General features: G+C 35.5%; 1 protein-coding gene across 1 annotated transcript in view; it reads right to left on the bottom strand.

Moving 5' to 3' along the window:
* Positions 1-12,161, bottom strand: part of DMD (dystrophin) — a 1,000,055-nt gene that overhangs the window by 349,042 nt on the left and 638,852 nt on the right. Inside the window, 2 exon segments of the mRNA XM_031557153.1 lie at positions 1,307-1,415; positions 8,468-8,569. Coding sequence (XP_031413013.1) covers positions 1,307-1,415; positions 8,468-8,569 — 211 coding nt within the window.

The following is a 12,161-nucleotide window of genomic DNA, read 5'->3' as shown; positions in this document are numbered from 1 at the left end:
TAAAAAAAAAAAGATTGGTGGTATTTACCCCTTTTTAGAAAATCAAAAGATAAACACTAGAACCATGGCAGTTCTAAATTGCAAAAAAATAAATTATAGTTCCTATATAGTAAGATTCAACACATCATTAAGCAGGACATCTTCTTTGCTTGAATTAACACAACTCTGACAAAAGCTGGATTTGTCCTTTGAAACTGAATATTCTGGATCCTGCCTAAATGGTGCAATTATTTAATTCCCAGGAAAAGATTTTTCTTCTTTGCTATAATAGTAAGTCACTAGCAGAAGATACAGAATTCCCCAGCATCAGTTTTTCTCATATGTTATCCATTAAAACATGCTAAAAGCGAGAGAAACATCCTACAAACAATCAAATTCCAGGAGATTCTATCACTGTATTACAGCCTATGTTATAGGAAACCTAAGAGTAGCAGACACCTCTCCCAGATCTGAGCAGAATTGCCAAGCAGCTTTGCACCTTTCATGGGTGAAAAACACTCCTCATTCCAAGCAACTGAGATGACAGTTTACTATCAAGTAAAGAATCTTGACCTTAGAAACTCGGTCTTTAGCCCAGTACCTCAATTATGTATCTTTTCCACCCAAGCTTAATCAATACACTTCAAAGAAAAAGCGGTAGGAAAATGAATTTGTAGTCCTTGTAGTGAGACTGCAGGTGCAAAGAGATATAAGGAAAAAATAAAAAACAAAACAAAACATTGTTCAAATAATTTTAATTAAATGGAAACCAAGTCTCTAGTTGCATGTTCATGAACAACTCAGGACACCCATTGGTGTCACCCACAGACTTAAAGTTTATCTCCATACAATCCTTTCTTTGAATATGAATACTTTGTCTGGAAACAGTCCCAGATCATTGGTCTATCATATATAAAAATTATTTTCAGAATTTCATTTTGTAGTAAATTTATATCTACTTGACCTATATTATTACCTTTTAGTTTAAACAATTTTTTTCTTTCATCATATTTACTTAATAAATGAATGTAGAAAATTATAATGTTTTCTCTACATAGAATAAAGAAACAAGACCTTGAAACGGGTAATAATTTCAAAACCACATTGCAATCATTTCATCAAATACATAAACAAATTTGTCTTCTGAGACACATTACACAAAAATGAAAAGAAAAAAAACAAGCTGAATTCCATACCAGCACATCTCCCATTTACAAGCTAACGCTAAAATTTGAACAGATGCAAAATGAATTTAGACTGTCTCAAGCCATTTTCCCTTTAACTGTGTAACTTAACTAATTTTAGATGTATACAATGAAACACTTACAGACACCTGGAGAGGAAAGGGCAGGCTCTCCGAATGTTGGCTTTTCTTTCAGTTGTAGAATTAAGAGGTTTATTGCCTTCCAGTCCGCATTCAAGTCTTCTAATTTTTTCTAGAGTAGAAGTTAAAAATACATTAAATTTATAATGCATTAATAAATGTAACTTCCTCCCCCATCCCCCTTTTTTTCCCCCATTTGATGGACCACCTGAATTTACAACAGCCCACATAGAAACAGTGATTAATTTTCACAAATAGGAAAGAGAGGAAAGCATTTTGAGAGCATCTTGTCTCCCAGAAATTTGCCTGCTGGAGTTCAGGGACAAGCTACAGGCTATGCCACCGGATTCTGGCCATAGAGTTCCCTAACCAACCTCAGCCCCACTGAGGCTCCATACCCAGTCCCACTCAGGGCTCTGTTTGGTTCCTCTCACCAGGCCTCCTCCTTACCCTCCCAGCCTGCATTGTTCCCTAATGGACTTAGAGGACACAGGATGATTTCCAAACAAAAGCTTTCTGTTTTGTTCTGTTTTTAATCATCATAAACCTGAGATGTTCATTTTATTATATTAAAATAGGAAGGGGAATTTTGTATTAAAAATCACGTCAATAAAATCTCTGCAATTCAAAACATGTTCTTCTATCTATTGAAAAAAAAAGAAAAAAAAAACACCTTAGGAGACCTCAAGGAATCGTAAACAGTCCTGAGCAATGGCTAAGCTGCTACTTTTAAACAAAACCCATGTGAAAGTCTGGAATGTGAATTATATCAATCTTAAGATAACCATGAGAGGCATTTAGACTCAAAAACGATGTTTCTACCCCATACTTATTCCACACTCTAGGGACTGCAAAGTAGGATGAAGCATGCTAATTACATGCTGGCATTTCTAAACTCTTAAAATGAAGACTGCTTTTTCTTTTCAAGCTGCTTCCTGATCATTTGTTACACGAAGCAAAAAAAAAAAAAAAGAAAAAAAACAACCAAAAAACATAGCCAGCCCTTGACTATCCTGGTGAGGCCACATTTAGACCACTGTGTGTCTCATTCTGGGCTCCCCATTTCAAAAAAGACAGGGACCCCTAGATAGAGCCCAGTGGAGGGCCACAAAGATGATAAAAGGGTTTGGAGCATCACACATACAAGGAAAGTCTGAGTAACCCGGGTCTGCTCAGCCTGAGGAAAAGATGACTGAGAGAGGATCTGACTAACGTATATAAATACCTAAACTTAAGTGGGAGGCAAATGGATGAGGCCAGGCTCTCAAGGTGGTGTGTAGCAATAGCATAAGGAGTAATGGCCTAAAACTTGAACATGGGAAGTTCTGTACTAACACACAGAGGAACTTCTTTACAGTAAGAGTGATAGAGCACTGGAACAGGTTGCCCAGAGAGGTTGTGGAATCTCCTCCTATGGAGATACTCAAGACCCATCTGGACGCCTGCCTGGGTGACCTCCTGAGGTCCCTTCCAACTCCTTCAACACTGTGATAACAGTCCAGTATTCCAATGCCATTCAGCGGTGCTTTTAGCACTCCTACGCCCTAGTCATGATCAGACAGTCTAAAGTACTACCTAGCCCTAATAGAAACAGGATGTCTATTAAGAATGATGATTAAGTACCTTGAATCTAACAAGATGGGGTCAGTAGGAGAGGAGTCAAGAAGAAGAAACATTAAATCGAAGTGTGTACACAGGCATACATTTTGATGCCTTGGGGACTGTTTATTGAATTTGACTTAAGTTTCGCCAAAGGTACTCTTAAATCTGCAAAGTTCTTTTATATCTCTTATCAATAGAAACAAAAACATTGGTTGGTTTAAGTCCTGGAGATTTTTTTTGTGCAAATGCTTTCCGATAGGACAGAAGAGAATGGATATAACTGTACCACAAAATCATTTTACTTCTAAGAGTAGCTTAAAAACTGCATTAAATTTAAAATAAAGAGTCAGGAATATCAGAAGTTATCTTCAACAACAGAATATGATGACTACGCAGAAAAAGCAATTAGGGTATGCACAATAAATATAACATTCAACAATTCATACATACTTTATTTATTTGTGGATTACTGGCACACAAAACCATATTTCCCACATTTCTTAACATTTTTTTCCTACTGCTCATACCCAAGAACCTCATTCCAGATCTAAAATGTAGATGGCTGCACCAGTATCTACTCAGTAGCAGCAGCAGGTGTAGAGAGCCCTTAAAAGCTCAAGAGATTTCACTGTCTAAGTCCAGCTTCGTTTTACTGTATATTCACACTAACTCAGGAAAAAGATATGAATATTATAAATATAATACTGGTTCTCACTGTGAGTAGCTGTTTCATTCATATGGATGTGAGCCAGGGATTTGTTTTCATTGATGGCAAAACAGAAGCAACATCTACACCACTATTAAGAGAGTAGCTGATTCCAAACTCTCCTGTCAAATTTACAGTTTGATCCAACCTTGCATCTGCCATAAATTAGCATGCACGCATTAAAACGTTCACTTTGTCAAGCACAATAATTTTGCTGTAATTGTAGCTCTAGAGTTTTAGTGACAAGTATTAAAATTAAAATATGTTGCACTGAGGAACAGTTTCTATTGATTTATTGATTTCCTTTAAATGTCAGTCCCAGTGCTATTAAAGTGAAGGCAATATTCATACCTGAACTAATCTCACTGACAGCACTAAAACTACATAGGAGTATTCAGACAGAAAAGTGATGTAGCGTTTTAAATGGAAGACTGAGGTGAATGAAACAGAGTTGTAAAGGTACTCCTTATATCCTCTTTCTCAACATCACTACTTATCTCCTAATCAGAAAGATGGGAAAGGAAAAATAGAGTGTCATGGAAAGAAACTGCAGCTTTTCCCTTGCCACAGATATCCCTTCCTGATTAAACCATTCAGAGTGCTGTTATTCAGGAGACTTGGATTATGTTCACTGTATTGGCACTGGCAACCAGGAGTAACCTCAATAACCTCTCCCTTCCCATCCATGTAAAGATTACTTTACAGAAATGCATTTCAGAAGCACGAAATTCATTTCACTAATATGAATGTGTCTGATTACTAAAGTGCCAGGGCTTAAAAGATCACGTCTTATCCCATTTTTTGATCCTTGAATCAGCATATATTAGGACTTCATGTGCCAACAAGAATTTTTATATTGCTAAGTTCCAGTATATTCACTGTTAGCATGCTTTGCGAATGTGTGAAAATATCCTTATTTCAGTCAATTATAACATCAAGATGGACAGGTTACTGATAATCAAGAACATTATTAAGGCCTCAGCTCAAATTTTGTGCCTAAAAATTTTGGACATTCTACATGATATTTAATCAAGTATTTAGTTAACTAGTACAAGTTACAAATTCAAAATAAAGCCATTGGAAGATAGACTGACTTTAACCCTACATAACAAATATTGGTTTCACACTCTTGGGACTTCCTACTGAAGGGCATAGAAAAATTCTAACACAAACAGAATTCATAATCGTCTACTCTATAAAAAATATTTCATCTGGGCAAGTTTCAAATGAAGCACATGTTAAATACATGAGTACTCAATCAGATCATTACTTACATTTCTGCCTAGTGCTTACTTGAAAGACTTGAACAGTATTCTTTAACCATGTAAAGATGATACTTTTATAAGAATTAAAAACAAAAAAATGATATGAAAATTAAAAAGTCCATGGCTGTGACTAACATTATAAAAAATAACTGCTGGTGTTTAAGAAGTAGAGTGGATCTCAGTTTCAATGCTCACTTAATTATGTTTTAATAGAAAGCCACAGGGTTCAATTTAAACTCTCACTGGAGTGTTTTGAATGTATTATAAAGTTTGCAAACATAAACAGCAAAGGATTACAAAGTCTCAGAATAAAATCGATGATGAACATAAATTCAGACCCAATGCACATGACTGCATTAACACTTCGAACTTCGTGACACTTTCCAAGACAGGGCAGGCCTGCAGTATGAATAAAGGCCATAGAACTTCAATGTAATTTATTGAGAAGAATGGAAAGATTAGTGGTGAACTAAGACAGAAAAAAAAAAAAGGAAGCTAGAAAAAGGATATCTCACGTAACCAAACACTGTGCAAAGTTGTCAAACAATGGCATGCAGAGGTATTACTATTTTATTTCCAGAACACTCCACAATTTCAGTTGCAGCTGGGATTACTGAAGTTTGTGCATTTCTCTTATTAAAAAAAAAGTTTAATAACATGCTCAAGTACCTGGTTGTCAGTGTTTCAAATTTGTCATATAAAGGTATCTGCTACATTTAAATTCACTCTGTGCCTCAGTCCCCATATGTAAACAAAGATAAGACCATTACGCTGTTCCATGGGAGATGATTTGATGTGGGAAAATGTTCTTAGCTTAAATATTTTATTTGCTTGAAACACAAACTAGTCTCAAGTAAACCCTCATATTTTTGTCATAATTGTCAGGGAAATTATTTTGAATTGAAGGTACGCTTAAATTTAAGGTATGCTTAATGTCACCAGTTAAGAAAACTTTTTTTCTTTCCGCCATATTTGCATCTAGTGATACGTTTACTTTGATCTGACTTTTGATTTTTCTTCATTTCTCTAGAAAATACAAATACACAAAACTAAAATAAAGCAATGTTTATGAGGCACTTAGACACCACTGTGATGACTGGTTTGAAACAGCCTATGAGGGAGTTAGCCATTTTTCTTCACAGCAGAAACGGATTACTTCACAAGAAAAGTGTGCCTTACAACAACAAACTAAACAAGAAAAAAATTCTTGTACTGAGTTGGTGCTCTCAGTGTGAGTGCTCCCCATACTGTCTGCTGCATTAGGCAACCTAAAACAAGGCCACCACATCATCTTCAGTTCACCATTTTCTGAGATTTGAGTGCTTACCTGTGCAACCTCATTAATTTCTTTTCAAAAACACCACAATTTGAATATATATCATTTCTGCTGCCACAAAATACCTTTTAAGTAGAAAGTTATCTTGACTTGGTCTGAAAAGTCTGTATTAGAATATACAAATAACAAATAGTGCTGGAAATTACTCGCTTAAGAATAAAGGCAGAAGACATAAACGGGGAGAAGCTTAAGGAAATTTACGTTATTAAGAAAGCTATTTAGCAGTCCTGACAGTACATGTACACTGTTTTATTACTTACTGTACAAGACAGTGAACCTGAAATTAACTTCATAGGTTCAGTTAATTGAACTCCAGAATGTAACGAAAAAAGTAACATCTAATTAAAGAGGGACAAGAAATGAAATATCCACTATTTAACAAATAGTTATTAATTTCCTTACAGACACATTTTATAATACCATTGTCAGAACTGCAAATCAAGGAACATCAATGTTTATTTTAAGAGTTATCTTGTTCCAGTTGATTGTGTTCCAGTAGATCTGGTAGAAACAAGCAGTTTTCAGTCTTTGATGCAAACATGTAAAAAAACAGATGTGGAATATACTTCTACACCAGAAGTTTGACCTAAACAGAATCATGTCACACTATTTATGCTTTCATCAATGGAATATCAAAGCAAGTGCTACCAATTCTCCCTGCAAGTGTCAGCACTCATTTTGTTATTCTTTAAATACAGTTACAAAAAACTAGAAAGCCAAAATCTCACTTTTTCTGTTGTTTTACATTCTTTGCTTAGAAATGTGGAGTAAGAGATGCTAAGATGGCTGCTACCCAGTGAGAAAATACAGCTACTGTAGTGGGATTTTTGTTCCATCATCCATTCAGTGTGCAGATGACATGTTTCTATTCCCAATAACAATAGTGCTATTTTCACCCAATGCTGAGTCATAAGCCTCTCATTAGCACACTAGTTTTAAGTCACCTTCAGTTCACCTTCTTGGTATTTTTCCACTGTTTAGCAGAACTGACCATTACAAAAAAAAACAAACATAGATACCAAAAGGGCGGGGAAAAGAGCTCCTAAAGACTTCTGTTCAGGAAAGTAGAAAAGCTAAAACATGCTTAAATATGAATTAGTTTCTACAGTGCAAATCAGTGCATCCACATGCTGCTACGAATCTCCATTCAGATGGTGGGAATTTTAAGACTTAGAGGAGGTTTTGTAAAAGCAGGAACTACAAGTTGAGGCAAATACACATGGAAAAAAAAAAAAACACAAGAAATTTACTGTTAGGTCACGTACAGACATCCTAACTTGGTGAGGAAATCTTTTTCTATGAAATGAGATTATTGACAACTGTAGGTTAGGAAAAGTTTTAAATACAAAGTTTACTATCTTCATAATTGCAACAGATACTTACTATAATTGATAAGCCACGATTACAGTTTGAGTGAACACTTCATCATCAGATCCCTTATTAGCAGTTATCAGACAAAAAACGAAGCTCTGGTTAATCAAGTAGTGATCTTACTAGTAGTTTGATCTCCAACAGCAACTGGACCACACATGAAAGGCTGCTTGCTTATTATTTACAGCTTCATGGTTCTGCAGGTACCCTAGATACGCTAGGGTTCAATGCAGGTCTACATGGTCTTTATGAAACTAAGTGTAAACTATCCAACTGATTTCTGTGCTGGGGGAAAAATGATTCTATAGTATATTTTTCTAAGGGAGAACAGTTGGGAGGGATCAATCCAGTGAGGTCTCAGCTCCAAGACAAAATGAGCGAAGCCAAGCTACTGGAATTCTGGCAGATATTACTCAGTAGTAAAATTGTACATTATTATCTCTCCTTCACAGTGTGAAAAATTTAAAGCAAAGGGTCTTCTTTGACTCTTACACTGTCTACAAAAAAAAAAAAAGGTTTTGGTTGTTTTTGTTTTTAATTTACAGATTTTCTGAAAGTGCAATTTAACATAAGGTAGATTAAAAAGACTTTATCTGATATCACTAACTAACTAAGCCCAACAAATTTAAGTTTGGTTTCAGTATGAATTACTCTTGAATAAGTAAAATAATGTTTAAGTCAAATAAAAAAGTCCCATCACAACATGCAAAAATTTTCTAGCTCGGTACACTACATTGTTCCTGGCTATGCGGTGACAACAGAACAAATGCTCTTTGCCAAGTTCTTTCATTGATTTTAAACAGAGCACATCAAGGACAAGTGTACAACAGGGGAAGCATAACCCATTACGCAGTAATGGATATTGCTAAAGGTTGCTTCATTACCTTTACTGGATGAGTGGCTGGTTTTTCCTTATATAAATGACACCCTTTAGACAAAACCTCTTCCACATTCGGCTGTTTAGCCCGCACTGCTGCTTCAGTTTCCTGAAAAATAAAAACACGAGCAGTATAGATTAACTGTAGCATAAGCAATGAGACTGAAAAATCCTCCATGGGAGACTGTAAACCAACAGCAAATTAGTTTCTGCTCAGGACTGGTTTCTGGAAAACTTATGGATAGTAGCAGCTCAGGACAAAAAAGGGTCACCAGAGACAAGGGAAAAAAAAAGGAAAGGCATAGAAAAGACTGAAGTTAACAACATCAACAGTGAAAGGTCTCTTTATGCTAAACATTTCAATAAAGCTATTACAAAGCTGACCAATTTATACTGAGAAAGAGAGACTACGAAGCAAATTCAAAACAAAAGTAACAGTGTCAGTTTGTAAAAGTAGAGGCACTTATTACCAGCTACATCTCACTGAATTAGCAATAGCATACTCTCTAGCAATTTTTCTTTTTTTAATCCAGAAAAGTATCATCCAGGTGCTAACACATGACAACTCCAAGAAAACCTTCATTTTTGTTAGGTCCTTACTAAATAAGTAATGTATGAAGCTCCAAATATAGATAACAACAACAACAAAAAAAATACTGACAAGTATAACAAGAGGCAAATTATGTCTAAAGTTCCAAGATTCAAATTAAGTACTACGATTTAACATAAGCAAAAGAGATAAACAAAGATCCCATTGTTATCTGAGATATGTAAATTAAGTGGTTTGTTTCCATTTTCCTCTCTCCACTTTTCTCCCATCTATTTTATAGCTTGATTACATCATCTCATGTGGCTGCTCAACTTTTCTGTCCAAAATCTCAGTTAATGTTAATGTGAGAGCAGACAAGGTGGTATGTCAGTCTTGTCACTGTCTGACACAACACATCATTTCATTTATAGAAATATGCTACTACTTGTTCCGCAATAAACCTGTAGAAATCTGTTTCATTTCAAGTCTCAGCAAGGGACCATTTTGCTCTAGTTTTTAACTCAGCATAGAAAATACACCTAGAGCACAGACTGAATATTCTTGCAAAATACTTGCAAAGCATTGTGGATCATCAGCAAAAATAATTGTTGCCGAGTTCACTATCATCTTGTATTTGTCCCATCAAATATTGTTTATCAATACCAAATAAAATAAATTGAAGCTTGGCTGATTTCTTCCAACAATATTTGAAACTTCTGTATTATTGTTATTATGTATTTCAATATTAATGAGATGTACCTGCATGAATTCATAGAGAATAAAATGAGCACTGAAAAGAAATGAACAATAGAACTGAGATTATGGGGAGTGGAAGTTTATTAAACCATTGATCAAGCCCTCATTAAAGTCCTATTTTCTTTTTATTTCAATGCTACATTATCTTTCTACTTTCCTACACACCACATAAAGATGAGGGGCAATTTTCTATCTTAACAAAAGAATATGCTTTTTAGTGTTTTCTTTAAACTAAATTGTTCCCAACATTTTGTCACTATTTTGTTGGTTTGCATTGTTTCAGATGATGTCTCAAATATCTGCTTTGTAAAATGATACTCTTTCATGGTACCGCAAAAAACTTAGCAGGAAAAAAAGTATTAAAATTACCTGCAAAATTCCAGAATATCAAGCTCATTATGGGTACATCTACACCACTGGTTTAACTTGCACAGATGTGCCTTTGGAGCAGATTACTCATCCCCCACTCATCATGAATTGGTGACTGCAGACTGCTATGTGAGTGCTCAAACTGGTTTATTTCTGGTTATAACCAGAGGAGAAAAGTGTGTTTCAGGAGAGCTCCTTACACAAGGGCAGGTGCTGGGGGTTATTTGTTAGTTACATTACAATTCTATACATTAACTCCAGCATCATCTAAGAACATCACAAAATGATTTTTAATAAGTATACACCTGGCAAATTAAATCCCTGCAAATAACTTCGAGTGAGCTGTTTGCACAATTCTCTGCCTGATGGCATGACAAATTTCATCCACGGAGCAAGTTCCCAGCAATCTCAAATCCATTTGCTAGATGGTACTATATTAATGCAGCTCAACAGATAAGAGCGTACTTGGAAAATACTAGTTCATCACTCAGATCCCACCAAAGAGAATAAGAAGGTATGAACTGCAACTTGGCCTCCAACAGTTGCTTGTAACAAAGAAACTGCGCAAGACTCCAGTGAATAGCGAACTGGGAGAGCAGGGCCTGAAAGCTGCTCTCAATCACAGAGCTTAAGCTACTGTTGAAGCTTAAGATGACTAACATGAGTTGTCTGTACTTGTGTTTGGGGGAAAACATTTTTTTCAGGAAAACCAAAGACATGATTTTTTAAATGTCTTTACTCCAGTCCGTCCACTTTGCTACCACACTGACTGTTTTCTGCCTGAGAATGCTTGTAGGACAGCTGCAGAACTCTCTGTGAGACAGAGCTGATTCTACAGGAATTTCACAATTTATAAACACTGTGTTAAGGGACTGTAAAGCTACAACTGGGCTGGGTGATGAATATGCTAAATACACTTTTCACACATATAGTGAATTAAAATACATCACTGAAAACTGCTTTCCTCAAAACATGTATAAACAACAATAATCAAATAGAGGACATCTTTACTTCACAAGATGCCATTTAAGAATTTTCATTGGTGTTAAAATAGTGTATCTAAACAAATGAAAATGTTGCGCAGAGCAAGGCATGTTGGCTTCTGCACTGAATACATCAGTTCATCCCACTAGATAAACTCACAGGCTGAAAAAGTTGCAAGGACTTGTCTATAGTCCCATCTGGACTATGAAAATCTGTTGATACAGCTCAGAACTCAGAAATTCACATTCTGTAACTGAAATCAGTATATTGGCTAAACCTCTGGCGTATATGCCAAAGGAAGAGAAAGTCTGTTGGCTCGACATGTTATTTGAAGATACGGTAGCTACCCTAGCAGACACAGGCTGGTTGACATATGCTGCACTTATACTAGGAGGTCCAGACTACTGTCTGTGAAGTATCTGTCGCATTTCAGGCTGTGTATTGGCGTAACTCAAGAATCTGACTCATTTTCTCTGGTCAAAATATGAGAATCAGGTTTCCCAGTGACATAACATCTACAGGACATTTTCTGAAAGGAACAGCTCAGAGTGATTAAACTTATGTCTTCCTGGTGATATGCAATGCAAAAATGGAAATCAGTTGCAACCTTCACACAAAAAACTGTTACTTTGTATCTTTTAAAATAATATATTAATTTCAATTTTTTTTCCATCAAGATTGCATTAAATAAAGATTAAAGAGATCTTTTTTTTTCCAGGAAAAACAGAAACAATGAGCATTTTCCCTTCACTTTATTAAGTCAGATGAAGTAGTGACACTGAACAAGGCAATATACTAAAACCTGAAATATAAAATACTTTGGAAGCTTCAAACTTCAATAAGACTCTCTTGAACAATTATATACTCATTTTTTTTTTACTCGATAACAAAGTTACATTTAATTATACATTTCTTTCCTTGTCTTTATATGAGAGAGAGACATAATAATTCACTAAGGTAGACTCTCTTTTTCAAACATATAAGAAGGTTCACTGAAATATTCACACCTATCTTTCAGGTTACTATTCCCAGATACGTTGGGGAAAAATGCAATTAAAAAAAA

This window comes from Meleagris gallopavo, chromosome 1, assembly GCF_000146605.3.
Source record: "Meleagris gallopavo isolate NT-WF06-2002-E0010 breed Aviagen turkey brand Nicholas breeding stock chromosome 1, Turkey_5.1, whole genome shotgun sequence".
NCBI lineage: Eukaryota > Metazoa > Chordata > Aves > Galliformes > Phasianidae > Meleagris > Meleagris gallopavo.
This window is presented reverse-complemented; position numbering and strand designations above follow the sequence as displayed.